The following is a 26,963-nucleotide window of genomic DNA, read 5'->3' on the forward strand; positions in this document are numbered from 1 at the left end:
TGCGTGTTTAAACTTAAAATTGTACACATTCGCTGCCGAATGTATTCTGCCACGGTTCGATTCTCCGAGGGATATAGGAGACTGTAAAAAGCTCATTTGAAACCAGAACGGTGAACAAGTCTTCTAGCTACGAGGGACAGAGCTACAGACATTACTGGATAGATCACCCAGCCACCACAAGTGTTGGGTGATCTTCCGGATACAAGGGACGGTCGGTGCTTCCCCGGTAGGGTCATATTATAAGCGATTAAACGGATTGCTCATGCAAGGGAAGCGAAATGTGGGTATAATATTGAGTTCCATTTAAATATTCTCAAGTTTCGTGTTGATATTATTTACTGTTATACAGTGAGAAGACCAGAGCAGTGAATTTTATATTATCCTATTGGGACATTTTAGGGTTTACATATTCTGTCTGAATGTGGTATTGTGCTCTTAAAATTCGTTCTTCTGCTCTTAACACTTTACATCTTGTGCATGTCCACCCCGAAGCAAAGTTTGGGTTACACTCTACAAATAGTGTAGGGGGCGCTACACTTTATTAGAGGTCTGTCAAGCCTAATTACACAAATTCAATAAGCTGAGTGAAAGAACTACAGTAGGACTGTGAGCTAGTTAAAGCTGCTTCAGCATATTCATTACCCCTGCCTACACACACTAATGCTCTCTCTCCCCTCTCTCTCTCTCTCTCTCTCTCTCTCTCTCTCTCTATCTCTGTTATTCAGCACTCTTGCTCTCTTCTCTTTTGCCTCCTAAAGCACTGTGGGGGTTTCCTAAGCTCCTCTTTGCCTTTGCTACTCACAGAATAATTTGAGAATATGCAAAAGACTTACATAACAATTTTAAATTATTAACGTCTTTATGTAGTTTAAACAGAGCACTGGAAGTCTTATGTAAGGTGTTATATTATTTAAAAAAAGACAAGTTTCATGTGTGTGTAGATACTTGTGAGAGAGCTAGCATCTTTGTAATTGCTAAGAAACCGATCTATTTATAGTTTACCAACCCACAAACCTGACATCATCCGAATTTAAGTGTACAGCAAAAAAATATAAGTTAACTGACACGCTCTGTTTCATTACAATAGAGGGGGCCTCGGTTCAAAACAGAAAAATAATTTATTACATTTATTAAAAATTATCTGATGATACTAATATGATTGTATAATTGTGCCAGGGACATGCCGACTCAAAGCGCTCTGGTATTTCGGTAGGACAGGTGAAGTGTCTGTTTTTGTGCAGACATGAAAGGCGACTTAAAAAAAGCTATGAAATAAAGCACAAGCTACCAATAAACACTTTTCCAGCACTTCATCCCAGAACAGTGTAAATGACAGAACAAGCTGTAAATGACAGGCATTGATGCTGAACAGCTCGAAATTCCCCATTTAATAGTATGACATAGTAGACCAATGTCAAAATTCCTCTATTGGACATAACACAAAAACAAGGAAACGGAAAACAAGGAAAAGAAAAGCCAGCTGGCCTTATACAACATACAGTGGCAATAAAAGTATGTAAACCTTTTGAAATTTTATGGTTATCTGAATAAATTTGTTATAAAATGTGATCTGATCTTCATATAAGTCAAGGGTATTGACAAATAATGTGTCTAAAATAATAACACTTTTTTTTTCTTTCATTTCTTTATTGAGAACAACCAAAAAAACATCATAGTGCTTGTGGAAAAAGTATGTGAACCCTTGAGTAATTACCTCAAAAAAAGCTAATTGGAGTCAGGTTTTAGCACACCTGGAGTCTCATTAAGAAAATAAGTTTGGATGTGTGGACTACAGCTACTTTGACTGATAAAAAAACCCTCAAACTTTTGGAGTTTGCTCTGCACAAGAAGAGCACGCTTATGTGAGCCTTGCTTCGCCAAAAAGAGCTTTCAGAGGATCTTCGATCAAGAATTGTTGATTTACATAAAGCTGGCTTAAAGGGTTACAAAGTTATTTCAAAGACTTTAGAAATTCACCAGTCTACAGTTAGGCAAACAATCTACAAATGGAGACATTTTGGGACTGTTGCTACTCTTACAAGAAGTGGCCATCCAGTCAAAACGACACCAAGAGCCCAACGAAGACTCATCAATGAGGTAAAGAAACAACCCCAAATGACAGCCAAAGATTTGAAGGCATCATTGGAACTTGCTAACATCTCTGTTCATGAGTCTACAATACGTAAAGCACTAAACATGCAGGGTATCCACGTCAGGACACCACGAAGGAAGCCCCTGCTTACTAAAAAGAACATTGCTGCACGCCTGAAGTTTGCAAAAAAGCACATTGACACTCCACAGCGGTACTGGCAAAATGTTTTGTGGACTGATGAAACTAAGATTGAACTATTTGATAAAAACACACCGCACTACATCTGGGCTAGAAAAGACACGGCTTATCATAATGAAAACATCATCCCAAATGTAAAGTATTGTGGAGGAAACATCATGATTTGGGCCTGCTTGCTGCATCAGGGTCTGGCCAGCTTGGAATCATTGAGGGGAAGATGAATTCCCAAGTATATCAGACAATTCTTCAGGATAATGTGATTGTCTGTACGTCAGCTGAAACTGTGTAGAAGGTGGGTGATACAAGAGGACAACGACCCAAAACACCGGAGCAAGTCCACAACAGAATGGCTTCAGAAAAACAAAATCCACCTTTTAGTGTGGCTAAGTCAGAGCCCAGACCTCAACCCATTTGAGATGCTATGGATTGACTTGAAGAGGGCCATACACATGAGACGTCCAAAGAATATGACAGAGCTAAAGCTGTTCTGCCCGGAAGAATGGGCTAAAATTCCTCCTCAACGATGTGGAGGTCTGATCCACAGCTACAGGAAGCGCCTGGTTGAGGTTATTGCTGTCAAGGGGGGTCAACCAGTTATTGATACTAAAGGTTCACTTACTTTATCCACTGCCACTTTGAATGTTGAATGATTGTGTTCAATAAAGACATGAAAGATCAGCTTTTTGTGTTATTATTTTTAGATGCATTATGTTTGTCAATACCCTTGATTTAGATGAAGATCAGATCACATATTATGACACATTTATTCAGAAAACAATGAAATTCCAAAAGGTTAACGTTATTTTTTTTGGCACTGTATTTGCAATTTCTGAAATGTTACCACTTTTAACCTGTTTGCAACTCATGCATAAACTGAGCCCTAACCAGGCACAACATGACAAAAGTTTCTGTCCACGCTGATACCTTTGATCGTCAGACACTTTATTCAGTCGTGTCTCATTAGTCACATTAACCTGTTACTTTCATTCTTTGACCATTTTTTTCTTCCTGGACGTTTCTGAAACAAAAGTTCCTGTTCTACTTTTAATTTCATAGCATTCTAATATACACATTCGTTTTCATGATTAATGCATACTAACATTGTAATTGGTAAAAATATTCAAAGACGTAGTTCAGTCATAGATTTAAAAAATGTTGGTTCAAATAACATTAAACTCTGTTTATTTGGAAGATGAGAGTGCTGATTTTCTGAAATTGTGTACACACTGTGAACCATATTTATAATGAGATAATGTATTTGTGTATGCAAACCCCAGAAGCGAGTTAGCATTTTAGTATTTCCGGTTCCATCCCCCCAAAGTCGATTGATTTTTTTGAACGGGTTTTTGACGAATTTCTTAAATCTTTGGTTAATCTGTGGTTGACACATCCTCTAAATATTTGAATGTTTTAATCTGACAATAAAACACGTCGTTCGTGATTTTTTTAAGACTTATTGTGTTTTAAATAAGGGCGATTGCTAATAAGTTGCCAAAAGTGTCTGATAGGCGGTGACATGATTTGGCAGTGCCGATACACATCACAGAATGGACATGGGCACAAATCTCCAAAAATGTGTATGGGGGTTCATTCAAGGAGTCATAACTTACAAGGGAACATGTTTTTATAAAGTTTAAAAAGTGGTGACGTTGATATCAAGTGACCGTAGTGTAGTATGTTTATAGCATCATGTTAACTTTTTACTACTGCCAATTGTATTCAGGCTTCAAAAGTAACAAATGTTGTGTTCATTTGTAAAGATCGACAAAACGTGTAACATCACAAACCCTTGTTAATCACAGATCTTTTTTTGCAATCTTACCGAAGTCTATGGGAAAATGCATAGGCTTTTGATCGAGGGAACCAGTGCGGCACTCACTTTTCAGGTTGACCAACAAATATACGTCATCTCTGCGATATTGTATTGCATTTAGCGATACTTTTGTTTTTCAAAACAAAAATAATAGTGATATGAAGACCACTGTCAATTTTGACGCCTCCCCATGCGTTATCTAGCTTGGGGACACGGTGGAGCTTGATGAATCAAGAATACCACAGTTCATACCAAAATAACCTAATGAGGTGGAAGAGGGAATAAAACTCGCAAACTATTTCATGTTGCCACAATCGCACCTATACCTAACCTGACATTTTACGCCCTTGTATCTACGAGTCACTAATATCATGATTTATGTTAATACTAATTTACTTTTCTTTCGCTAAATCTATTAATGATGCGTGTAAAACCCACTGGTTAGATTAAAAACAGCACATTTGTCTGAAAAACGGAAGCTGTTCTTATGCTGTGACTATCCCTTAGAGATTTGAGCAGTAACAAGTGGAGAGGAAGATAATCCACAGTGTCCTGACGTTCACAAACAAATGAAGCCTGAAATATTCCCCAGTACCTTGCTGCCTGACCTCACTCCTGTATGTACGTCACTGAGGTTTAAGACAAGATGTCAAGAAAAGTTGATCGACTGCTTTCAGAGGCGCAGAGATGAAAATGAACAGAAGAAAGAATCTTGACACAGAGTGTCAAGGTCCAAAATCTAGGAAGAAAGCATGCTTGAAATGGTAAATCGAGGCAACCTGGCTTCAAAAAACATTAGACAGATACAGCCATCTAAACGAATATTTTTCTTTTTTTCCACATTTAAATTTAGCATGTGTTTAGCGTTTTTAAAACACAATATTTAGGGGAAATTTCATTTCTGCAGAGAGCACCATAATCTCTTAAGATTCCTGATCTCTGGTATACAAAAAGACTGAAGTATAAAACACATTCTCATACCATAATTTATCTTGTTTTTATAAATTTACTTAATAAGTGACAAGTAGATACTGAGGCAACAGACGGTACTGAAATCATCAATGACGTGGTTTCCTCGGAGCATGACTGTAATTCTGTGTGTGCGTGTGTAATTAAGACTGTTTAAGACAACAGACGCCAATGTCTTAACACCTTGCCATTTCTATAATTTCCCAAGAAACTTAGAAAAGCCTTAGGATAAACATTCAATGAGAACTGCAGAAAAATGAGGAGCTGAAGAGGAGAGGATTGGAGAGGAGAGCTTTGCGTGGGCTGCCTTCTCCTCTTACACAGGCATCCTATAATATCAGCTAATTGCATGATTTCTCTAGCTTCTCCAGCCTCTCATCCTGAGTGGGAGTCAAAGGGCTTATTGGCTAGTATATAACTGCTGACGGAATAGCTTGTCCTTATTCTCTCTCTCTCCTACGTTCGTTTCTGTATCAGCAGTCCCTCTGAGACAGGTTTCCCCGGAATCCACGTAAAGAGGTATTTCTACCCACGCTGCAGAGTCAGAAACATCTCATTTCGAGCTTGCTTCCGCGCAGCCTCGTGCACACGCCCGCCCGCAATGCCCTCATGCCTTCTCCTATGTTTCTCTTTTATTAAACACTATCTCTCTCTCTCTCTTGCTCCTTCCTACACTCTCTCACGCAGGAATCAGGGGAACCTGCGTGGGCAGCAGCGTCTCTCCCTGTCGTTGAAGCCTTAGGCCCCGTTGACAAATGAGAAGCCGGGGCCTTTGGCTGAGCGTGGGTGAAAGTGGGGATTCTGTATCTGCTTAGGAGGATCTCTCACACAAACTACAGCGCCTGTGACCAGCACCCACATGATCCTAACAAGGATACAGCAGGTAAACAGGGCAGAGGTAGGATTTAAGTAGAATGAAAATGATGTCAGTGTTTACGCTCCCTAATGGCATTTCTGAACTGTGTAAATTGACAAAAGGTGAACTTTTGAAGAATGATTTTAGACGGTTTCAATGCAATGACATAAACAAACATTACTGCTTAGGCACGCTTTTGTGGCCAAACTTCACTTTCGTTACACAAGAATAAAAAGAAAAGACCCTACAGATTATTTCTGAAAACAAAAATAAATTAATTAATAAAGTAGTTATAAATCTTTTTTCAAAGTCTAGCCAGCATTATTTTTAGTTACCAGTAGAATAAGCGTTATTTGGCTAAACGGTTGACAGACCGATCAATAAACACAGACACTTCGGGCCAGGCATGTGTGTCTGATGAAACTGTCTAAATAGAAAAGAGTGACAAGAATATTCCTCGAAATGTTTCTGTTTTGTTATTTTTGTGTTTGAGATGCATTCTGCTACTATGATGTGGTTCAATGCAATCAGTCGAAGGGTAAACTCACGGGAATTCTTGTGCTAAATGCTGAGCAAGTTGGAAGGCCGAGGGATCACGATCTACAGCCACCACTGTTACACCCGGCACTGATTGCAGAATGGCCCTCGAATGACCTCCCGCCCCAAAGGTCAAGTCCAGGACCACCTGTTGAAAACCAGAAAGAAACAAGGCAGAAAATATTGAAGTGAAAAGAGCTATTATACAAACTAGAAAAAATAAATATAATATATTATAGCTTACAGTTTAAAGAAAATAAACATTTATTTTTTTAAAGCATAAGGATGTTAGCCATGTTAGTAGGTGTGCTATCATGACAGATCATTGAAAATAGTACGGAACACGAACTACTTTTCAAAAAGGTTAGAAAACACATTTGCGCATTTTCGCTCTCTCTCATCCATACAAACAAACACGCTCACACTGGAGACACTCTTCTATGTTCTCACTCAAAAGTCAATGCATGAGTCATTGTCTCTCCTGTTGAAAGCGTCTCAGTGGGTTCTTAGAGACACAGTGCCAGCTACACCTCGGGTCCATTTCCCAAAGCCATCCACCCACCCGAACGTCATACCCTCAACAATACAGATCCATTCTCAACAGAGCTGACATTAAATATTTAGATTTAAACTGCCTCAAAGTCTCCAAAATAATGATTTGGTCACATCCTTGACTTATTGTTCTCATAAATAAACGCCAAGGAGAGTCTGTTGGGGTCAAGCTGTTTGTTTTGCTTGTCTGTTATTTTCTTTCGTTTTTCACCTGAAGTGCCAATCAATTATTTGTCGGGAAAAATCAAACTCATTCATCTCTGCTCTCACTCTGGTCACAAAAGCCTAGAGCTTCAAATCTGAAAGAAAAATGTGAAAACATGCCCATATTTGCATGGTTCATTATGGTTTCTCTTATTTATGACTTTACATAATGAAGCGTTATGTTTTTATTACCTTAGAATTAAGTCCCCTTGCATGGAATTCACCATGTTGCTTCTACAGTAGCCCTTATGGACAACCTTGTCAACAAGCACGTTTCGTAAATATGTTATGTAATGTGACGACATCTTAGAACTGTGTCAGCCACTTTAGTGTTTCAAAATGCTTGGATGGAATTCCCCAGCAATTTGCAATCTTACCATTAGAAGCCGCTAACATTCATACATTGGTCCTTTAAAATTTGTATTACTACGCTTCAAATGAATCATATTAGAAACACTGTGTGTATTGCATAAAACACAAAAATCCTGGTTGGCAGCACGTGTATGCATTGTAGCAAATTTGTTCTCCTTCATCTCTCTACATAGAGACAGATACAACATGCGCTGACACAGGGACAATAGGGCAACAGTTCCACTCAGTTAATGGATACATGTCATTGGTGTTAGCAGCGGAAAACACATTGGTGAGATCAAGAGCCAGGAAGGCGAGTTGAATGTCACAAGGCATTATTTTCATCTCGTGCTAAGAACGAGGATTTCTGTTTTGGGCTGTTCTGCTAGTCACACCCTCTTCGCCATCTTCAACTTTGAGGGTTCCCAAATTGTTGTTAAATGCATATCAAAGGACATTTTTGTTATTTCATAATCCATAACATATCTTTAAAACACTTTTTTCTTTTGGTAGCTGTATGATTTAGAAATGGACATGCTGTGGATGGATGTTTTGTGTTATGCACCATTCCCTCCGGTGTGTGAGGTCACAGCCTGTAAGTAATGATGCTCTATCATGCATTCTGCTCCATTTGTCCATAGCAACCACAAAATCTTCATCCTTCATGCTCTTCTGTCGTGAATATCCACAAATTAACTTATGCTTTGAGAAGAATTGGATACTTTAAGAAAACTGAATTATAGAATCAAATAATTTAAGATGTTATAAATGAATCTTGTTTAACGGCAGCTGTTTAGCTGATTCTATTATTAAATACAAGTGACTTTGATTTTTACATGTAAACGGCTACACATTTATTAAACAATGATTAAGACATACATTATTTTTAAAACATGTAGTGTTTCAATTGTGCTTTATACACATTATTAACCCTTATAACAGAGGCCGACTTCCTTTATGAATATGAGTTATATTATCTGTATGTATTAAATGAGTAGTTCACTTTCAAAATAAATTTTCATGATAATTTACTCACCCCCATGTCATCCAAGATGCTTATGTGTTTGTTTCTTTAGTCGAAAAGAAATTTAGGTTTTTGATGAAAACATTCCAGGATTTTTCTCCATATAGTTGACTTCAATGAATCAAAATGAGAGTTTCAGTGCAGCTTCAAAGGGCCTTAAACGTTACCAGATGATGAATAAGGGTTATATCTAGTGAAACGAAAGTCATTTAAAAAACAAAAAATGTCATGCGCGTTCATGACTTCACTAAAAATACGTAATTACATTCAAAAGGTCACGCTTGACGTAGGCGGAAATACAGAGTCTGTGTTTACTAGTTGAACAAGTTTTCAACGTAATTACGTTTTACGATAAGTCAAGAACGCTCATCGCAGAGCAAGGCGAGCGTTTGTTTTTATAAAGCATATACGTACATTTGATTTCTTTTGAAAATGAACGATCGTTTCACTAAATAACATCCTTATTCATCATCTGGTATCATTTAAAACCCTTCAAAGCAGGACTGAAACTGTCATTTTGACCTTCAACCGTTTGGAGTCCATTGAAATCCACTATATGGAGAAAAATCCTGTAATGTATTCATTAAAAAAACGTAATTTCTTTATGACTAAAGAAAAAATGGGGGTGAGTAAATTATCATGAAAATTGATTTTGAAAGTGAACTACTTCTTTAATAATATAACTCAAAATTGAGTTATGAAGACATTGTTTGTATTTTTTTTTTAGTTCTCATGTTTAGTTCTGCTGTCTTCGATGTTTTTGATCTGCTTCTGCTATCTTCATTCATGTTTGTCATCTGCGCTCCACCAATAAACCATCAGTCAGTAAAAATTAAGAATTTTTACAACTCTTACTCATGTTTCACTGGAAAGATGAACATGTGCAAGTACATCTACATTTTGTTTGCTATCTTACAGACAAAAATATTAAAAGTCCTATGTAAAGACCTACGTAAAAGAACGGCAGCCTACTGCAGTTTTGTTTTGTTTTGCTCCAAAAGCAGCAGAAAAAGCTCTGGCGTGTTAAAAGTGACAACCTCCACGCCGAAACACTGGAACAGAGATGTTTTTTAGGGGGCTTGTATAGGCTTGGAGATAAAAAGCAAGAAGCATGTGGATCGATAAGGATGTAGACGGAGGGGTGCGAGCGTGCGTGAGCAAAACAGGAGGTCATCAATGGTGGAGAGGCTGCGTCTCCCTCTCCCGTCTGAAAAGCAGGTAGCGCAAAAGAGAGGGAGGACAGGATGACACAATGAGTCACAACAACCAACATCAGTCCGCCTGGTGTGTCATTCAATACTGAGAGACGCAAACACAGGGAGAATGAACGCATGCATTAGATTACAAAAATTAACAGATGCCCTACTGAAAAGGGTATCATTCACTAATAATTCCACAGATTTTTCTTATACGCACATTTGAAAATCTCACAAGAACTTTCTGCTTAATTCACAACACGTGCATACGCACATTAGGGCTTTCTGCGTAACCTTTTCTTTACCACATGTAATCTCTTAAGTCACTGATACTCCAGGCAATGCCATGTGACGCTATCTAAAGACACCTCATTGCAAAAATATTTTGCTTTTGGCTATAAAATAGTAATTTGCAAGGTATACAATGACATAATGCTGGGTTATTTTAAACCCAACTGCTGGGTTGTCTTCACCAAACCATGAGAGGAAACAACCCAGCAGTTGGGTTAAAACAACCCAGCATTGGGTAATTGGAAATATTCCATTACTGTATTCAATGTCTGACATCATAAAGTTTTTTCACATAAGTTTCAATAGTCTTGCTGAACTGAAGAAACTTCGGCAGAAATGTATAATGTTCAAATAATTTTATTTTTAAAAACATTAATAAACATATTTTTTCCAAAATGATGCTCCACAATAATACACACACACACGACAAATAGATATATGGATGTTTTAGAAGGATAAGATGCACCTTCTGATATTCAGTGATGATTCATCTCTTTGTTCCTACAACTTCTTTGGTCATGACTCTTGATTTTCCACATGAAAAAGACATACAGAAGCGGGTTACTCTGCTTTATTTGCTTTCAGTAATTCATTACTTTTTGTGCTCTGAAAGATTAGCCTCTCACAACGCGGTAGTATCAATCAAAACGCTTCCGTAGAGAACAACACATCAAGCGAAGTCTTCTTTAATCTCGGTCCAAAGGCAAATGGAGAGGTATGAGGACAGGAAAGAGAATGAAGAGATATGAGGACAGGAAAGAGCATGGAGAGCTTATGAAGAGGGAACAGGCAGGTCAGGGTGTAAAGAATGGGGGAAAAAGCACACTGGGAACATACCTCCAAGAAGAATAGCTAAACCTGAGAACAGACCCTGTTGTGCAGACCAGGGGCTATAGATCTATTGAGGTAACTGATTTTGGGGGGGTTTCGGGGGCATATTATCGTTTTTATCCAAAAATAAAACATTCAAAGAGTAAAGAAATAGACGAATAAAAAAAGAGTCAAAGCTACATGGTTTAGAATGTTCAAGGTGTGAGGATGATGATGACTCATTTCCAAGTTAATTCACTTCAAGTTATCAGGACAGCCAAGAATCCAAGATGATTGAATTAATTCACAATATGCTCAGATTCTATTCACATTTTATTTTTAATCTTATCCGAAATATGCCACTGAAAACTGAAGGTGGGTGGCACCAACTAGGATTAAATTAAACAGAGTTTAGAGCAAATCTAGGGTTTGTTGATCCTAGTTTTTTTTATTCGAGTTGTGTTGCGCCACTTAAATTTAATCAAAGATGAACAAATCTTGGATTCAAACTTAAACCTCTATATAAAACATTGTCTGCGATTAATTTTATCCGCCATGATGGATTTTACGGTGTAGAAAGGAAATAAACAGCTTGTGCATGTAAAGAAACATAATTTTGCTATTTGAAACCTAACTCTGGATAATTCTTTGATCAGGCTGATCATCAATAAACACATTTCAAAACCCTTACATTTACATTTACATTTAGTCATTTGGCAGACGCTTTTATCCAAAGCGACTTACAGTGCACTTATTACAGGGTCAATCCCCCTGGAGGAACATGGAGTAAAGTGTCTTGCTTAAGGACACACTGGTGGTGGCTGCTGGGATCGAACCAGCAACCTTTGATTTACCAGTTCAGTGGTTTAACCCACTAGACCACCATCTCCATGAGGAATATGTGTTTGGATATGACAGTACAGACGCTACTTTATCCTGCAGCTCGTGACTGGAGCAGACATAATAGAGAAGAGCGCAGTACGGAAATCACAAGCGGGTGGACCTCTGCCGTCGACGCTGCCGTAGATGGCTCGGGTAGCCGACCGGCTTCAAGGCGTCGTCCTCGGTCGTGTTCGGGGCAGCACCGCCGACTCTGGTGTGCCTGTTCGGGACCGAACTGGACCACAATTTATGCAGGGCGCCCAGGATAGATACGGGTGCCCCTGGTCACTGGTGCCGCTAAAACAGCTTTTCTCTCAGGATGTCGGTCTTTTCCCATTTAATCACAGACGTTGTGCTTGTGTGTATTGAATTAATAAGCAGGGCATCTTGAATTTGACGCTTCACAGCCGACCACCCAGTATATCAAATCGCTGTGCCCTCAATCTGTGCTGAGGGGTTTTATTTATTACCATTTTTATTGACAATAAACACATCACTGAAGCCCACATGGTATTATAGATATGTTTTATTGTTATTTAAACCTCCTCAGTAGCAAGTTTAAAGTTAATGAGAGATAAATCATAGTTTTAAGATCAGGTATCATGCATTATGATTTCTTTACACTGTTAAACGTGTTGGCTCCTCATGCTTAACATGGTCAGTTGGACATATAGTGGGGTATTCCTGTACTTGATACACTCCCCCAACAATCCAACTTGTTTTGGAAAGCTTTATCTAATCATAGAACCAGTGCCGTCCCAAGGATCCTGTTCTTTTTTATTTGCCAAAAGCAAGGCGAAAGAGCCCGTCCATGGGCCACCGATGAGCGAGACCCGCTTACCATCAAGATTATCTGCGCTGCGTCAGGATGGGCTGGTACTCTACCGATGAGCGAGACCCGCTTACCATCAAGATTATCTGCGCTGCGTCAGGATGGGCTGGTACTCTTGCGGTAGTGAAGTTTAGGTGTGTCCGTTTGTTCACGGCATTTCAGGGATGGATGTTATATAAACAGGGGATTTAACGCTGGATTTTGAGATCGTTTGATAGATTTGATAGATAGAAAGGTCCCAGTGCTAAAAGATGCCGGACATGAAATGCACGCAGTAAGTCATACATCTGTGTTTTGTTGGCAATCGGCCTGTACTTGCATAATTAACAAAACACGAAAGGATGATGTGATGATCTGTTGCTTGCTCGTGCTGTAGTTCCGTCTAACTCTCCCCACTAGTCCCACCTCTAGCTGCTCGTGTTCTTCCAGAAATAATTTTATGGCTGTATCTGTCTTTTACAAATTTGATCAAATTATTATCTCTTCAAAGATACGACGTATGCAATACTACTTTATAGGCACTCAAGATTAATATGAGATTGGCAGAAACAACCTGTGATACGCAATCTTTAAAATAATGGAGCAACAGAATTAAAATTAAACCAGATTTACTGTCAAATTAAAACCTGGACCTGGACAAGGTTTACAGTTTGTTGCAACAGAATAATTAAATAAACCTTGATTTTATCTAGATTTAGACCTAATCATTGTTGGTGCAATCCACCCTGAGAATTATATTTCATGAATGACGTGAACTATATCTATATCTTCAGAACGGCGTTTTGTATCGTTTCCATCATTTCACTGTAGGTTGTTTAACATTTCTCTTATAGTACATTGTTAGTTGCACTCCTAAACCTTGTGCACTTGTGGTGTTCCTAGGTAAAAATGACCTGGCTACTGAAGATAGCTTATAAATCACTTGTTACGCAATATTAGCACCAAATATTGGATTATATCCTTTTGTCAACTTGCTTTATTACATTTAGGACTGGTTTTGTGTTTCTTTTTCAATCATACGGTGCATACTGAAGGGGTAGGCTGAACTAAAGCACATTGTCAACAAAACACAGACATCAGCTTCACTCACCCATTGCAGTTCTTGTCTGGCATCTTTGGTCGCTGGGACTGCTGCATATATCAGTTTCAAACGATCTCCAAATCCTGCATTATATCCACCGTTTATATAACATTCATCACCCAAATGCAGTGAACAAACAAACACCTGAACTTCACAAACATATGCTCTCTCTCTCTCTCCTGCACACAAGTGAAAGTGACTTCTGTGCATGGTCCTTCTCCAGCTATCCATGCTGCCACATGTGCGTGCCACGTGCTTTTCCGGGAGAATTGTCCGAAAAGGGACTAAGAAAAATGTAATTAATTTAATTTTTGTATGTTCGAAAAAAACTTTCCGAAACCTGTAAGTCACCAATTCCAAAACGACTTCAATATAGGTCTTCGAGTATCTGATTTTAACAGTACTTGAGCATTTTACTCATACTGAATGTAGGCTCAAAGAAGCACTAGTCCTCAACACTTAAGAGACATGTCAGTGAAAAACAAAAACAGTTGATTCCTGAGGAGAGCAATCGCACATATTTTCTTAAATCATAATATGACTGAACACTTGAAAATTGCAACAAATAATGGCCGACACCATAACCTACATCTATTACAAACACCTAAGTCTCATTTAAGCTCAAGTGCTCAAAAGTTATTCAAAAGGTCTCTTCAATATAATGGATAAATAAAATAATGTAAATAATAAGATTAAAAAGTCAAATCCTTTTTGCACTGTACATGCTGGTTTTGGCCTCATTACCAGCTCTAGTCATGTCCTCATTTCACATATATACTGCCAAAGATTGACAACTACTTGATACTGCACTCATATTCACATAGAGAAGCCATGTTGACAAGTTTAAGTAAACTAGGGCAAAATCCACAAGATTATAGTACCTTCAATGCCCTGTAAATGACAATATTAATTATTCTGTAGCAAAAGTAAACTGCTTCAAAATAATGTCATGATCGAGGAAAGACATGAACAGAGGACCCAGACGCAGACAGTGGGTAAGAGCTTAACAATACATTTTGACATAACAAATGACAAAGCAAAAACCCACGAGGGGGTAAATTACAAAGTACAGGGGTAAAACATTCCGGATTGACAAGAACACGGACTAACTACACTAGTCAAGACTAAAGATAACATTTGACATTAATCACAAATAACTGGACTAGACTTGACTACACTGAACTAAACACAGGAACTCATCACATGAATCAAAATGAACCAGCACAGGACAGAAAACACAGGGGCATTAAATAAGCGATAAAATCAAGGTGGAACAGGTGTAGGGCATGAAATAATTAACAATCAATAATGAGGGAACGAGGAGGTAATGACCGGAGAGAGCGCATTTTAAGTCATGACAACAATAATATGCCTCTCTCCACACAAAACACGAGGCACTGTCATGATCATGAATCATGACAAAAAAAATATAGGTGCCATGCACAATGTTGTGCGTAATTGCATTAATGTTTCCACATGTAGTAAGGTAAAGAGTACATATACTCAAGTAGAGAGTAAAAGTCAAGTAGAGAGTAAAAGTTGCTAATAACTTTAAAACTCAGTATATCTACAAAGTAGCCATAAAGATACTCAAGTTCAGTAACTAATTACATTTACTCTAATACTTTACACCATTGGTTTTCAGCCTACGTAGCACTTCGTAGCACTTCATCACTGCTAGGTTGCGATCTTGGGCACAAATGGTAGGTAATGCCCTGGTGAGGACATCTATGACTTAACCATGTTTCAACTCATGAACATCGACCCATTCCACTCACAATAACATTGGACAATGTTCTTTGACACTTATCACAAAATCGAAAATTGAACAGCCAGGGCAACCATGAGAAAACGTAATGGAAAGGCAAAAGTCAGGGGATGGAAATGTAACCTTTGGAATACTGTTAAATCATTCATTAGGGGTAAGTATGGTAACTCTGTAAATCTACCTTAAGCAAGTCGTCCCACAACCCAAGTGATGGTTCAAGAAGGACCAATCTGATGGAGACCAGTAAGAGACCGACAGAAAAAAGTTTCAAACTCTTGTGGCTGACACTGAAGAGACAACAAACAAGCATACAGCAAATAATGACCAGGTGCTTCACAAATTACAGCTTTATGGAAGCGTGGAAAGACAAGCGAGGAATAAAACTATGTATCGGCAACCATTTGGGAGACAGCTGAAGGAAGGTTCTATGGTCTGATGAGGCCAAACTGTACAAGACTACACTTATTTTCCAATGAAAATTAGATTAACTGTGTTAAACATACAGTAATTTGTTTAAACGATTGACAACCAATCATTTATTTAAGTAAAATCCTATAATGTAGTAATATTGAGTAAATTATGTTTAAGACAAAATTTGGCAAATCTGGCATAGTCTTTGCCAGATTACAATACGGTGTATGGTAATTACAATACTGTAATTACCATAACCTAAGATTAGACAATCCTGTATTAGTATTGTTCATTGTTAGTTCATGTTAGCCAATGCATTAAAGAACGTTAACAAATGCGGCCTTATTGTAAAGTGCTGCCAAGTGGTTTTATATACGGTCATCTGTGTGTATGGGTGAAGAAAAGGCAGGTCTAATGGGTTTTAACCTCACCACTGTGATTGTAAGGGTTATTTCAAGCCACTGATCCATTCAGTCATCTCTGTTCTCTGGCTTGGCCACTGTGCTGGAGTCATGAGCAGATGAGACAAGGGCACTGTTGCAAACAATTGGGGGTTAAGTGCCTTCCTCCAGGGCTAAACAACAGGACAGCAGGGATATCAGAATCAGATGCTCTTCTGTACCCCTTAACATTGCTTAAATTGAGGCTGGGATTAGGGTTGTTCTTTCATTTAAAGGTGCTGTGTTTACATTTTTTGTAGGACCTATTGATAGAAATGGAATATAATATACATAACCATGTGTTCAGAGGACCGCAATCCAGACGTTATGTCGTTACAGCAAGCACACTAGGCCAGAGCTTCGATCTTTCGGTAAAGGATCCTTCGGTAAAGAAGCGAAAACATGAAGACATAGACATATTCCTGTGTCAGCCACAGAAGTGCTTTGAAAGGGGGGTGGGCTGTAGTTAGCCATTGGTTGCATTTCGCAACCTCACCACTAGATCCTGCTAAACTTCATAAATTGGACCTTCAAAACAGTTTACAAGTCATCTGAATTTAAATTACTCACTGAGGGTCTGATAAATGCCCTTTCCACAACAATCAATATATATGAAAAATAACAAAACCCTGCAACCATCACAAAAAAGCCATCATCACGTTTTGGGTGTGTTTTTAAAGTGTACAATTCTTTGTATTCGAGCGGGCTGACATTTCCTCAAGCTTCATTAGATAACCATAGATTACACAGGACAGTAAATAGGAAATGGGACATTTTAATTTCCTTTTCACGGTGTCACTGCGCTGGGAATTACCCACAAGTGACACCTCGACAGCTCACCTGTGGATTTGTGCAAATCATTGAGAGGTTCCTCAGCACCTTGGCTTGAGTAGGCGGCATCCCATTGTGCTCGATACATCTCTACTCCTACTCCCATGTGAGCACAGAGCACTATGCCACACGTGAAATCTTTGCATGTTGCTTAGAACTGGCAAACGTTCCTCAAGTAAATTTAACTTTGACACTTGCCACATCGCTTCATTAATTGACTTGATGTATTATGTGTTTAAAAAGAGCTGTTCTCTCAATGATTCACAACTTATTTTAAACTCTGACATTGAAGGAATAAAGATATTCAAGCTTCCATTGATGCTTGAAATAATATGTTAAAGAAAAGCAGTCCTGGTAAAATCAATCAGTAATATCCTCCAGTTAAACTTTATAACCTTGACGGCTTTGAAAGAGTTGTCTCTTCTTCTAAAACCATAGTGACGCAAGATGCAATATCTCAGCATCAAATGCGACAACCTCTGACTACCTCTACCATGACGAAAGCACAGAGCAAGCCCAAAATAGCGTACCAGTCCCGTGGGACAACCACTGGGTGTTGGCTCAGAGCATCTCGCTGTTCTACCCAGTTTTCTCCACTGTTTTCTTTCCTCTTGGTCACTGGTTTTTGTTTTGGTGCAGGGGGATTTTGTGAAAAGAATTGATTGAACAATCTGTTTTTAGCTGGATAAAATAAAGCAAAATCTAGCATAGTCAGACAGTGATCTTTTTTTATGGGACACCGCCCCTTTAAGAAACCTGCCTTCTCCGCTGCCGGAGATGGACGTAACAACTCCCTGAAGGATTTGGCTATAATGGGCTTGGCATTTGCAATGGTGATTGACACTGAAGACGAAGTGAGTCATCTGCATTGATATTTCATACCGAGTGCTGTTGAAGGCCAGGCTCCCTGGTCTTCCTGAACTGATGCATCTTTGGGAGGAGACAAGAGGTGACAGCTTACAGCAAAGAAGAGACGCAAGATATTGCACTGAAAGGAAATAAGGACAAAGATACAACAGTAGTATTTCATAAGGAGAAGAAATCTACAAAACATCTTCATTGACATCTTTATTGACATGTCACAGGTCAGGGGCACAGGAAATGTTCTATTCATAAAGGCATAATAAACAGAAGAACAAACAGGACACAAAGTTTTGCTTTGTATTTTGAGGTCGGGGAGGTGAGTGATAAGACGGGTCCTTAGCGATGCAGTTTCTGCCTTCGCCAGCAGAGGGACCATGAGAGTAAAGAGTTACACTGAATTTCCAAGTACCACAAACACTCAGCGGGGTCACTACGACTAAACAAAGAGAGTCATCTACACCCTATCAGCCTTTCATCAGTCGAACCACTGTTTGAGTTTACAACAAACGCAAAGCATGCATGAACAACAACAGAGCCTTGACCCACACATATCTGCAAACATTGGCAGTCAAGTAGCTCTTGGCATACAGGACTGACAACATGGAACAGATAGATGAGTCAATAAACCTGTCTCTTATTTGCTTCCTGCAATAAGTGATAGAAGGCCTGCAACCTGAGAGATACAAAATTCTACCTGTGGCTCCCATGCCCAGTTCAGTTACAGCAGGGGTTCTAAAATGTCAACCGGGGAAGTTTTGGAAATATCTCCTTACATCAACAGAAGCACCATTAAGGAGAGAGACTGGCTAGAACAGGATCGCTTTTCCTCATCGTGTGGTTGCCATGGCGCAAGGGAGATGGGGGTGGAAACGGGTGGCTTGTTACTTTTTTTTCCATTCTGTGTTTGAGCTTGACACAAGATTCAGTTTACATGTAATTTGTAGGTGCTCTAATGGAGCGCATGCAGCGTATCTCTCTGGCACCCCACTCGCCGGCTGGTGGTCCAATGTCAAAAACGAAAACATGAAGGTGGCACGCGAGTGCCACTTACATGCACAAGGAAAACAACTGCTTGGCTCTATTGTGTTTCTAGCACACAAGGAACATGCACATAGTATCAAAACACAAGACATCAAACAACTGCCCTCTCTGACTGCAACAAGTTATTCGTACTCCGTACACTTTCATCTGCATAATCTCAGAGTTCGACTGGGGCTTAGTTCATTGATCAGACGGGGCTTGAATTTCTGCGATTCGAAGAAACAAAACCACATATATCCAGGACAATGTGCTTTAGCTGCATAAGTCTATGGGGAAAAGGGAGTTTCCTCTGTAATTACCCCCTTGTCAATCATTTGCATAACTAGTGGAAAGATTGACGACTGTTGTCAAAATTGTAATTACTATTTGTATACTTTAGTGTTTTACAACCGTGTCTAGCATAGAAAATGTGTATGTGAGAACATGATGGGTCATTACAAAAAAAAGTAACTTATTCCTGTAGGTAAAGCATGATGGGTGTGATGCAATGGATTCCTATTTACATCTTTGTTTGTATAGTTGACAAGGTTAACTCTTCAAAAAAGGGAAGTGACAATGAACCATTTCTGGCTTTTCGGGTTCCATATAGAACCTTAAACATTCAAAGAACAAAGTTTCATTGTTGACAAAGGTTCTACGAAAAGTAAAGAAAGGAAATGGTTCTTACAAAAACTTTGACAACTGGTTTCTTTGGAGAACCAAAAACAGTTCTTCTTTCACATCGCTTAGTAGCACCTTTTACAAAAGTTATTTTGAGAGGAGAAAAGGGACTTTAGATTATGAAAATGTAAGAAATAAATAATTCTTATGAAAACCTTTGTGTTGGAAACAAAAGGGCATTGCTGTCTAGAGCCTTTTGTAGCACTTTTTATAAAGAGTGTAATGAGTGTAAAGAAAAATAAGTTTTTAAGGAGCAATGTGGAGATTTTAGCAACATCTACCTTTGTGGTTGCAAAAAACAGCAAACGTCTCATTCTCTTACTCCTTTCGAAGCACTACAGTGGCTGACACAGGACTAAGATGTCATCACTTTTTCGATTCTTTGCCGAAGGAGATAATTTACTTAGCTCTGAAGAGCAGATTGTCCATTTAGGGCTACTGAAGAAACAACATGGCGAATTCCACGCAAGGGGACCCACAGTGTATGTAGATAGAAATAGCTCATTCCAAGGTAATAAAAAACAACGCTTCATTTTTTTAAGGTCTTTATAGACCTCTGAACACAATACATAGTTAGGTATATTTTATTACACAGCTCGTTGGAATGCTCGATTCTGATTGGCGAGTCGCGACATTTGCAGGTTCGTTATTCCCAGATAACAACCTCTCAAAACTAACAACACAAGGTAACACAGACGCAAAATAAGCCCCTTCAGTGTGATTCACTCCGCTTCGCGTCTGATCCTGATAACACTGTCAGGGCTTATTTCTGCGATAACAACAGGCTGCCTGTACATTTTCACTTACATATTGCATTTCAGTCAATAGATCCTGCTAAATATCACAAACACAGCACCTTTAAAATCAGCCATTAATCTCATGTCTACAAAACTCAAAACATCTATATTTACATTCTCCTAACTTTTTTTGTTAACCATTACTTTGTGTCAGGTTAAGATTGGCACACAACATCAGAATACATGTCGAAACAAGAGCACAAGTCCAAGATGGCCTCCAGTAACATACTTGGCAAGCTGAAAGGAATTTGAATGATGGACACACACCAGGTGAATGCTTAAAATCTCAACCATGTTCTCGAGAAACAAAAGATTGACCCAGAAACACTTAATGCTGGAGAGCGCCACTGGCTCCCTGCCAAATAGTACACTCCAAAGATTCTGGGCCAAATAGAGAAAGAGAAAGGGCTAAGCAACCAATGAGGTGTCTGCCAAAGGACAGGAAAAGCTTCTGGCAATTACTCTGTCAAGAGGAATTGTGTAGTTGATTGTACCCATTGAAGTAGACCGCCAAGGCGCATGTGTTCTCTTGCTCTACACTGCTTGTTTGTACAGCATCAGAGAGAACCCACCTGACATGCTTCCACGCGTCTACGGAAGGATAGCTGGATGAGAGGCATAACAGTGAAAAAAAACATGCAGCCCCTGCCTTCCAGATACCACATGTTGTGTAACGGATTACTCCGAACTCACAGACAGAGCGTTTTGTGCCAAGGCTGTTTTTAAACTACCTCCTTTATTTGTCAAGCAGATTTGTCTATTGTCAATCTGAATAAATAGTAAAGAGTGACAAAACACACACAACATTCCTCAGCTATTCAGCAGTCTTCAAGTATCCGTGCAGACAACTAAAGTCCTCACAGGAAGGTCTGAGCCTGTTAAGGGCAAAACACAGTCCTTGTAGTCAAAACAACACTTTCACGTGCCACTGTAAGGCCTCAGAAGCGAAGCCAATGCATGCCGAGTGTCGCAGTACCACCCCGAACCATTGCTGTGAACACTTGTGTTGACGGCAGTTTAAAGTGACTAGCCTATATCTTCCTCGCAATGGAAAAGCCTAAGGCGACTGTGGCCGGAGAAACCAGCCAGAGACGTTTAAGTTGTTGAACGATCTGTTGGCTGTCCTATGGACCACCCCCGGTTGAGGTCTCAGAGCGCCTGAGCCTGGAGTAATGTATGCTGCTGTCAGTAGACGTTTTAGTATGATTTTCTGTACTGTACGTGTGCTAATTTGCTCCCGAGAACACTGCCAATGTCCTATCACGCAGAGTCTGACAAGCATCCCCTCTCGCCGCCAGCTCTGCCCCCAGCTCATGAACTTTTTATGAGGTGATGGGGACATGTGTTCATTGGAGGTCTGCAGTGATACTGTACCGGCTCTTTGTGCGCCGCAGTCTGTTTGCGTGGTGTATCTCAAACTATTACCTTACTCTCTCGCAAACTTGGCTATCATTTAGGTTTTTTGTTAGAGTAGCTCTTAACTGCGTTGGCCTTAAGTTGTTTTCATGGCCGCTTTAAAACAGACAATAATTTATGTGGCATTTCAAAGTTGGTCTAAGTCATTCCAAACAACCCAAATCATCAGTGATGATAAAAAATTAATAAAGAGAAAAACAAACTGAGGCCATCTCTCTCCCCCCGGGGAGGTGTTTAACACATTACCCTTGGCATTAGCCGGCATGTCTTTTCCAAAAGCTTTGCCTATGTTACAAAGATGGGAATATTCTATCAACTCCTGTGCCTGGAAGAAGCGGGAAAGAGGGAAAACAACTTCTGGAAATAAAGTTTTTTATTTATTTATCTTTTAACCCAATTTCGAGTAAATTCTCTTTACCTTTGAATGCAAAAGCTAATTTAAAGTGATAGTTCACCCAATAATGAAAATGTATTTGCTCACCTTCTTGTCATTTCAAACCTGTAAGGTTTCTTTTTTTCCAAATACAAAAGATATTGTGAAGTATGGTTTTAACCGTCACCCATTCACTTGCATTGGTTTTGTGTGCATACAATAGAAGTGAATGGGTGCTGTAGCTGTTCGGTTACCAACTTTCTTAAAAATATCTTCCTTTGTGTTCTGTGGAAGAAAGAAAGTCATACAGGAAATGACAAGAAGGTGAGTAAATGATGACAGAATTTTCATTTTTGGGTGTCCTATCCCTTTAACTGCCCCTTTTCTATTCTCTGCATCTCTTGTTGAAAACACACTGACATTAAATTTGAAAATGTGTTTACGAAATACTAGAGCATGATATATGTTCTGTATTTTTTTCCTCCAAGAAATATCCGACTCTATTTTCAGTCTCATAATGTAATTGAGTAAAGGTAAAATAAATACTATATATATATATATATATCTGTTTGTTGCACAAAACTATCACAGTATAAAAGACTCAATTTTGCTCCCCAAAGTAAATAACAGCTAGAACACAACAAAAAGAGATGATATGTTTCATTTTTTACACATAGGGCACTGCATCCATTCAACAGTTTAACATTAAATCGGAGGTTTAAAAAAGTTATTGCGTATGAAGAAGCAACACATCATACGGCTTCCGGTGGTTCTAATAAATTAAGCCACACTCAGCGAGCAACTCATTGTCTCTAGCCAAATACATTTTAAACAAAACCATAGACTATCATCTTGTGATTATGAAGAATAATGAAAAAATTGGAACATCTTGGAAAGAGTAACATCCTGACCCTCACCGTACACACGAATGCTGACTGGAGATTGACATATGAAAGCACCAGTGGAGGTCAGTTTCTTAATTATGATATATTGGTTTATTCCTCGCATAAAGCTTTTGAATGACATAAAAACTGTGTGAAATTTTAAGGTGGTTTCATGATAGTAAGTAACTTAAGCAGGGTCACAATCTGCAAAGGTTCATATACACACTAACTTACGCTAACAATAGCGTTACTGTAAATCACTAATGTTAGGTGTAGTGTTAAAATCAAGTAATTTATTATGAAAGTCTACATCTACGTGCCCCTCTCCATCCATTCGTAATTGCATGTCCATGGGGTTAGAGGGAATTCCTCCATCCATTCACTAAGGTGTCCACCGAGGCGTTTATGCCTGTGGTTGACGTGTTTTTTCAATTGTTTACAAAGGAAACAACGCGCATTTAAGAAAAAGCCATTAGTTGCCTTTTTTTCCCGCGCTCAGCGCTGGTGCTATGCGTTTTTCCCACGATCAGCGCCGGCATTAGACCGGGCGCCAAGAGTTGAAAAATGCTCACTTTGGACAGAACGCTGCACCTGCAGCAGGCGTTTTCGACCGAGGTCCTGACGTTTTCAGCAGCGTAAATGCGCCTCGGTGGACACAGCCCCTAACTTACTGCGCCCGAGGCTTGCAATCGCTATTTGTCGGGTGTATTATACTTTCTCTTGTTCTTCTGATATCCTTACACACGCCCGGGAACAGAAACTGCCATTGCAGCACATAAACGTAAATAATACAACGTGTCGACGCATTTCATGCACTTCAACGTATTTTAGTAGTCAAGGTAATCGACAACGTTGACACATCGTTGTAGCCCTCCCTGACAGATAGTGGGCTTGTGCTGAGACTGGGCAGAGCTAGATCAGATTGAGGGCTCCCTCTATACTGCAGGGAGAGGAGGTGGAAGGGGATAAAGATAGGAGATGGATAGCCCGAGGAAGGGATTAAAGTCTGGATGGACGCCCCCGCAGACGTCACAGGGTGTTAGCTATGGCATATGCAGCTCCCATCTTCACCCACCTCTCACTCTGAGCAGTCCTGCAAAACTTCCCTCAGTGACAGGGCTTCTTTTTGCAACAGACAAGGAGTCAAGTCTTTGCAGGGGTGTTTGAGAGGGAGTGAAAGCTCCTATGAGAATGTCTCTGTCGGGGTATGTAGCAGTTCCTTATTAATTAACCATCTCATAGCCTTTTAAATTCATCTGGTCAAATTATTTTCCTCTGAATTATGAGTCTGCTAATGCGATGGATAAAACGTTAATTTTTGTGCGAACTTTCCCTAGCAGATTCATCTCAAATGATCATCTCAAATGAATCTAGGCCAGGCCATTTGAAATGAATCTCGAAGGGAAAATTCGCCCAAATATGACAATTGAAAAGTCAGAGGTTTTGAATAAATTATGACTTTAAAGGGATACTCCGCCCAAAAATGACAATTCTGTCTTCATTTAGTCACCCTCAAGTTGTTCCATATGTGTTTAAATGTATTTGTTCTGATAAACACAGAGAAAGATTATTGGAAGAATGTAGGAAAGCAAAGCAGTTCTGAGGCACTTTTGACTACAATTGTATTTTTTTCTACTATGGTAGTCATTGGTGGCCAAAAACTGTTCGATTTAAAAGCATTCGTCCAAATATCTTTCTTAGAGTGAATAGGTTTAAAATAGGGCTGTCAAACTATTAGTCATGACTTATCATATGCATACTATGCAAGGTAAATATTTACTACATGAATATAGTCTTGCGAAAATTTGTTGGTAACCCTTCACAAAAAAAACGAAGAATGCAACATTTTCTCTGAAATAACTTAAAACTTACAAAATGTATTGGCATCCACCATTGTTTATTCCATATTTTATAGAAATCAGACTTTGTTTTTAATTTTTAATTTAACAAAATAATTTAAATAATAAAACAAATGAAAATATCATGTACAAAAATTATGGGACCCGTAACCTAATATTTTGTTGCACAAAGAGACAATCACTGCAAGCAAACATTTTCTGTAGCTCTCAATGAGTCTTCTGCACCTGTTAACAGGTAGTTTGGCCCACTCCCCCGAGCAAACTGCTCCAGCTGTCTCAGGTTTGATGGGTGCCTTCTCCAAACTGCAAGTTTCAGTTCTTTAAAAAGATGTTCGATAGGATTCAGATCTGGACTCATAGACGGCCACTTCAGAATAGTCCAATGTTTTGTTCTTATCCATTCTTGGGTGATTTTAGCTGTGTGTTTTGGGTCATTATCCTGTTGTAGGACCCATGACCTGCGACTGAGACTTTCTGACACTGGGTAGTACGCTTCGCTTAAGAATGCCATGATAGTCTTGAGATTTCATTGTGACCTGCACAGACTCATGGCACCCTGTGCCAGATGCAGCAAAGCAGCGCCAAAACATAACCGAGCCTCCTCCATGTTTCACTGTAGGTATGGTCTTCACTTCTTTGAAAGCTTGATTTTTTTCATCTGTGAACAAAGAGCTGATGTGAATTGCCAAAAAGCTCCAGTTTTGAGTCATCTGTCCAAAGGACATTCTCCCAGAAGGATTGTGGCTTGTCAATATGAGTTTTAGCAAATTTCAGTTTGGCTTTTTTATGTTTTTCTTTCGTCCAGGGTCTTCTTCCATGGAGCCCACTTTAGTTCAAGAAGCGACTGATGGTGTGATCAGAAACTGATAGCCTTTACCTTTATCATGTTTGTCTATTATTTTCTTTCTGACCTCCTCAGACAACTCCATCCTTTGCTTTCTCTGGTCTGTGTTCAGAATTAGAAGATCTGTGTAGAATATGCAATACTTCATCTCTTTGCACAGCTTCTTTGATTTATTCTATGACATACCAAAGGCATGCAAGTATATATAATACAATAGCTTTTAATTTCATCACTCTTCAAAAGGACTGAAGCATTCTTTCAATGAGCTGTAAGGGTACCAACAAATTTGAGCACGCCTGTATATATTTTCTTATTATTATACATACATAATTATTAAACACAGTACACACATATATTATGTAAAGACAAACGTTTATTTTGCACACTATTAGTCATAACTAATTGTTTGACAGCTCTAATTTAAAACAACATAAGCAGGAGTAATACTGTGTCTACACCAGACGCGGCGCAATGTGACACCAGACAATAGAACACATTAGAACAAACTATAATTTTACATTTTGTCCACACTGGATGCAGCACAACACAACACAACAATCCCATTAGAACAAGCCGTGTGGCGCATCGTCCGGTGTAGATACAGTGCAAATGGTGACAGAACTTTTATTACCATATAAACAATGAATTGTCTAATTCATTTGAATGATAAGCGCACCAGAACTGTCTCAGGTTCTTCTTCCTGAAACAATCCAGCTATTTTCTCTGGCTACTCAGTCACTGGAGGTAAAGCAAAACAAACTCTGAGGGGAGGAAATGTAACCAACACGAAGCCAGCAGACACAATCTGAACAGTATGTTCAAACACAGTATGTATAACAACAAATACAATATGTGCAGGAAGGGTCATTTGTGGACCCCATAGTGACATGCGCTGTACACACACACACACACACATTTCAACCATTTTAAATGATTGAAATTACTGTGTGTGGCATTGGCATAATGAAATGTTGGAGGATACAGCAGTAGTGTAGTTCTGATTCTGGCAGTAGTGAATGACAGCTGATAATGAGATGTTTTGATACTGAAGGTGAAGGCAAGCAGGAGACAGACAGCGCCTGTGCGC

General features: G+C 39.2%; 1 protein-coding gene across 3 annotated transcripts in view; it reads right to left on the bottom strand.

Moving 5' to 3' along the window:
* Positions 1-26,963, bottom strand: part of mettl15 (methyltransferase 15, mitochondrial 12S rRNA N4-cytidine) — a 69,404-nt gene that overhangs the window by 28,606 nt on the left and 13,835 nt on the right. For all 3 annotated transcript variants that reach the window (XM_056758315.1, XM_056758323.1, XM_056758332.1), the window contains exon 3: positions 6,477-6,613. In XM_056758315.1, the coding sequence (XP_056614293.1) occupies positions 6,477-6,613 (137 nt within the window). The remainder of the gene's footprint in view (positions 1-6,476; positions 6,614-26,963) is intronic.

The sequence above is a fragment of the Triplophysa dalaica genome, chromosome 1 (assembly GCF_015846415.1).
Source record: "Triplophysa dalaica isolate WHDGS20190420 chromosome 1, ASM1584641v1, whole genome shotgun sequence".
In the NCBI taxonomy this organism is placed as follows: Eukaryota; Metazoa; Chordata; class Actinopteri; order Cypriniformes; family Nemacheilidae; genus Triplophysa; species Triplophysa dalaica.